This window comes from Oncorhynchus nerka, linkage group LG20, assembly GCF_034236695.1.
Source record: "Oncorhynchus nerka isolate Pitt River linkage group LG20, Oner_Uvic_2.0, whole genome shotgun sequence".
In the NCBI taxonomy this organism is placed as follows: domain Eukaryota; kingdom Metazoa; phylum Chordata; class Actinopteri; order Salmoniformes; family Salmonidae; genus Oncorhynchus; species Oncorhynchus nerka.
Window position 1 is genome coordinate 85,412,777 of NC_088415.1, and position 5,627 is coordinate 85,418,403.

Genomic DNA, 5,627 nt, shown 5'->3' on the forward strand with positions numbered 1-5,627 from the left:
TCCAGTTACTAGTCCAACGCTCTAACCACTAGGCTACCCTGCCTCCCCGATATGTACACACACATTAAACAACTCAAATACAGTTATGGGAAGCCCAAATAAAACATCACAAATCACCCAGAAAAATGGTTACATTCCTCAACAAATAATTTCCCAATCAATACTTTTAATTGCCCAAACGGCACCAGAACATCAAGACTAAATGTATTTTGAATTTGTTCCAGCAATATTGTGCGTTAAAACTAAAAGCAGATTTACCTAGCTCAGTGGAGACCCTAGGAACTTCAAGAATGAATCAATCCTGTGAGCGGGTTAGGCAACTCAGGTGTCTATACTTCAACAGCAAACTTTTGTAAACAAAAAAGGGAGTAATGTAGAGATCTGGGGGGTCTTTTGATACAGGATGCAGTGATGAGTATCAAAACTGTCAACTGTAGGGCACTATGATAGATGGCATCCAAAGGTTTAAGAGTAGTAGCAGCTGCACGTTGATAAATAATATCACCATAATCAAGAACAGATAAAAAGGTTGACTGAATAATCTGCTTCCTGCTGCTTAGAGAAAGGCACCATATGTTTCTGTAGAAAAAAGCCAACTTTAAATCTTAGCTTCTTAACCAGCTCGTCTATATGATTTTTAAACATCAAATCTATATCAATCCAAATCCATATCAATCCAAATGCCTAAGTATTTATATGTGGGAACACGTTCGATTGGAGAACCATCTCATGAGTGAACATGTAGTTCATCTGAAACATTCCAGCCCAATATCATTGTGAGCAGGGTTAGAAGTTACTTCAAAGAGATAGCCTGCTATTGGTAGATGGGTAAAAAAAAAAAAAAAAGCACACATTGAATATCCCTTTGAGCATTGTGAGGTTATTCCTTACATTTTGGATTGTGTATCAATACACTCACGTCACTAGAACAATACAGGTGTCATTCCTAACTCAGTTGCCGGAGAGGAAGGAAACCACTCAGGCATTTCACCATGAGGACAATGGTAACTTTAAAACAGTTAAATAGTTGAATGGCTGTGATAGGAGACAACTGAGGATCAACAACATTGTAGTTATTCCACAATACTAACCTAAATCACAGAGTGAAAAGAAGGAAGCCTGTACAGAATAAGAATATTCCAAAACATGTGTCCTGTTTCCAATATGGCACTAAAGTAAAACTGCAAAAAATGTGTGAGCTGAATACAAAGCTTTATGTTTTAGGTAATTCCAACACAACACATCCCTGAGTACCCCTCAGTGCGGCTGCAAGTAGCCTAGTGGTTAGAGCGGTTGGGCCAGTAACCGAAAGGTTGCTGGGTTGAATCCCCGAGCCTACAAGGTAAAAAGCTGTCATTCTGCCCCTGAGAAAGACAGTTAACCCACTGCCTCCCCGGGTGCTGAAGACATAGATGTTGATTATGTTGACCTCTCTGATTCGGAGGAGTTGGGTTAAATGTGGAAGACACATTTCAGTTGAATACGTTGAGTTGGACAACTGACTAGGTATCCCCACTTTCTCACTCTTCATATTTTCAAGCATGAGCAAGCACACTCATGTTATGGGTATGCTTGTCTTTTGTTTTGGGGGGTAAAAATAAATTAAATAGAGCTAAGCACAGGCAAAATCCTAGAGGAAAACCTGGTTAAGTCTGCTTTCCAACAGACACTGGGGGATGAATTCACCTTTCAGCAGGATAATAACCTAAAATACAAGGCCAAATCTACACTGGAGTTGCTTACCAAGACAACATTGAATGTTCCTAAGTGGCCTAGTTACAGTTTTGACTTAAATCAGTTTAAAATGGCTGTCTAGCACGGATCAACATACCTTTTTAAAGAGCTTGAATAACTTGAAAAAGAATAATAGGTGTTTAAAACTTTTAGAGAGCATTTAGCATTTAGTGTGAATACTTATATAAATTAGATACTTGTGTATTTAATTTCCTTTTTTTTTTCTCCCTTTGTCATTATGGGGTGTTGTGTGTAGATGGGTGAGGAAAACAATCTACTTAATCTATTTTAAATTCAGGCTGTAACACAACAACATGTGGAATAAGTCAAGGGGTATGTTTAGAGCAATTATTGTGTGGATTTGGCACTACCTTCCCCCTCCCATGGCCCTCATGCCATTGGCTGAGAGACGTGATGTCACGGAGGGATCTGCCCTATAAATGCACTCTCTTCACACACAGCCAGCAGACCATGCTGAGAACCAGCTTCACTGCAGTGACAGAGCTATCATAGACTCCAAAGCTCTAGAATACTACAGACACTGAACAGCACAAAGGATCACGTCTCATCGTCTCTCACCATGTGCAGAGGACTGGAATCACTGCCTACCACATGTCTGGAGAGGTATGTCTTGCCTTAATAATCTGTACTTCTTTATCCCATCACATTATATGTCACTGGATTTACATTGATGGGGATTATTACACAGCTACTTCATGGGGAAATTGGATGATCAGTTGTAAGTAAAGGTGTGAATGATTGCATCAATCTAATGTACATGTTGTTCTCTTATTTTCTCAGGGCAAAGGAACTCAAAGCTCTCTTTGGTAGTTTTCTACAGAAGCCAGATCTGAGCATCATCTGTCACTCACACAAGAACGACAAACTAAGGTCAGATACTCTAAAAAAACAATGCTCTATGTCTACACAGATTTTTTTTTAAACATAATAAAAAAATGTTGCCTTGGAAATGAAGGAGACCATGCAAAGCCAATGCTAAGTTATTTTGTAATGACCGGATGAACTAACCTGATGCTTTTTTTTTTATCAACAGGGTAAATAAGAGTGAACCATTAAAATGGAAGGAGTCGTTTGAGAACCTGCTGTCCAACCAAAGTAAGTCTGACTCTTGCTATGAGTTATCATACTTTAATTAGTCATACTACACAAACTTACAAGTACATATTGTACACATGTGTACATGTGTTACTCCACATAGCCAGAATGTATTACACAAAACAGCAGTAGCAGGATTCATTCATAAGATATCCAAATACATTATTTTATATATAGACTAAAGGAAAAGCTGCTTGCTTCCACATGACAAATGGACACGGTTAAAAGTGAATTGAAGTTGTGACATGCTACGATATATTCACAGATGCTAATGTGACAATTCTCACCTTCTCTTTTCCAGATGGACTGTGCCTGTTCCGTGCTTTCCTGGTGTCGGAGTTTAGCGAGGAGAACATAGCTTTCTACCTGGCCTGTGAAGACTACAGGATAACCAAGCCCTCCTCAAAGCTATCAGCTACAGCTAAGAAGATCTATGAGGAGTATGTCTGCAGTGACGCACCAAGAGAGGTAACTATCAATATATATACACAATTAATCAATTATATCTACATACAGAGTATGTTTGTAGAGGAATCTGTAGATTGGATATACGCTACATAAACACATGCACAGAAAATAGTATACTCATTGTGCACAAACAATACCCAATAAGACATTGTTTCAAGTAAAACGCATAGTAATCAAATTTCCCATCCTCTTCCCCCAGGTCAACCTCGACCATGAGACCAAAGCCATCACCAAGAAGAATCTGGAAAACCCCAGCCAGTCCTGTTTCAGCCTGGCCCAGGAGAAGATCTACGCCCTGATGGAGAAAGACTGCTACCCTCGCTTCCTCAAGTCCCCCGCCTACCTGGAGATCAGTCGGCAGGTCAAATCCGGTTAAGACCATTTATGGCTTGTTAAGACTGGTTAAGGCTGGTTGAAGCTTGTTAAGACTGGTTAAGGCTGGTTGAAGCTTGTTAAGACTGGTTAAGGCTGGTTGAAGCTTGTTAAGACTGGTTAAGGCTGGTTGAAGCTTGTTAAGACTGGTTAAGGCTGGTTGAGGCTTGTTAAGACTGGTTAAGGCCAACCTTCAGGTGGTGATTGAGACACGAAGAAGAAGTCCATGGGAGACATGCTGAAAAGGACACACTGGAAACCAGGTGGTCTCACTAGGGTCCTCCTCAGTGGAGGAAGGGTCCTGTGCTGCTGGGTCAAACATATGGAGGGGGGGACTGAAGATGTATACTAGATTGAACTGGAAGTCAGTCGGAAGTTGACACTGGAAATCTTGTCTGTGGCCTAGGAAAGAAGGCCGCTCACTGTGAAGATTGGAGTATCGAAGTCTGTAAAAGAGGTCTGTGAAGATTGAGGTATCTAAGTCTGTAAAAGAGGTCTGTGAAGATTGAGGTATCTAAGTCTGTAAAAGAGGTCTGTGAAGATTGATGTATCTAAGTCTGTAAAAGAGGTCTGTGAAGATTGAGGTATGGAAGTCTGTAAAAGGTGAACATGTGTCTTGAGGTCCAAGACACATGAAGAAGTTCCTGTTCATGGCGTTTGAGCAGAAAGAACAATGTGATGGAAAAGGACTGCTTTGCACAATCACTGAGAATGTGTTATAGTTTTGTATTGTCTGATGCCTGTCTATTTATTTGGGTATTTATTAGCAGTCATTTTGTTCTAGAAATGTTTGTACTGTAGAGTGCACTGGACAGCACTGTCCTGTACCGTTCCACAACATTTGTTATATTTATGTGTACATTTTTTATACCCAGAACTCCTTATGTGAGAGGAAATTATTTGAATAAAATCGGAACTATATAAAACAACACGATATGAAGTTTTACTCTATTCATTTTCATTACCAGATCAAAAACAACAGCAATTATTCAGATCCAGCTTTCTTATATGTTCAACATTCAATAAGACGAAACATACAAAGATCTCCTTCAATTCTGTCTGTTTTCTAACCTACACGTACGTTGAAAGGGTAACGCGACAGAGGATTAGAAAAGAAATGACTCTATGAAAAGATAATCACCACCCACTGCTACCCCCCTGGGCACACACTGGTAGAATCAATGTTGTTTCAAAGTCATTTCAATGAAATGACGTTGAACCAATGTGGAATAGACGTTGAATTGACATCTGTGCCCACATGCACCATAGACTCCCCTCTAATTGGGATGAACCCCTTGCCTCCGAGTCGCAGGGCTCTTGTGTATGTGGGGGGTAGACTGCAGGAACGTCTGGAATAGCCTCCCTGAGGTGTTTTCCCTGTATGCAGCTGCCGAGAGCGTGGGCTGGCCGTGGTCTCCATGGAGACTAGCGATCACCCATTGTACACCTCTTCAGGTTTGCTTACCTCAGCTCGCCCACGAGTGAACTGCTCAGAGCCATGGTGACTCACATCACATACCCTCCATCTCTTCTCCCTCCCTCTCTTCCCACAAAATGTATGAAAGCCAGATATATACAATAAAAAAGGACTTGTACAAAAAAAAGCAGGCTCTATTGATATAATTAGTGTATGAAATGTCCTAAACAGTATTGAACTTGATGGTAAACATAGTCGACAGATGCTATTCAGATGTTGCCAAAACAATGATTGGTAAATGTTGTTTTGTACCTGTTATTTTTTAACAATCTTAAGAGCTGTCGTTTTAATGTGTGAAACCGCAGTTTTATCAGACATTTTCTGTTTTGTCTTCTGTTGTGAGGGATCCGTCAAGCACTTTCTAATCTGTTGTGACCAATCCTTGGTACGCCTACCCTACCTGGTGTTTAGGGAATAGACAGAGCAGTAAAGTAAAGAATATTTGGTCCAACCTATAGAC

General features: G+C 40.4%; 1 protein-coding gene across 1 annotated transcript; it reads left to right on the forward strand.

Annotated features, from left to right (window-relative positions):
* Positions 1-2,220: 2,220 nt before the first annotated feature.
* LOC115101836 (regulator of G-protein signaling 5-like) lies at positions 2,221-4,619 on the forward strand. Its single transcript, XM_029621312.2, has 5 exons — positions 2,221-2,358; positions 2,536-2,625; positions 2,789-2,850; positions 3,152-3,318; positions 3,518-4,619. The coding sequence occupies exons 1-5, from the start codon at positions 2,315-2,317 to the stop codon at positions 3,692-3,694; spliced, it is 540 nt and encodes a 179-aa protein (XP_029477172.1). The 5' UTR covers positions 2,221-2,314; the 3' UTR covers positions 3,695-4,619.
* Positions 4,620-5,627: the final 1,008 nt, after the last annotated feature.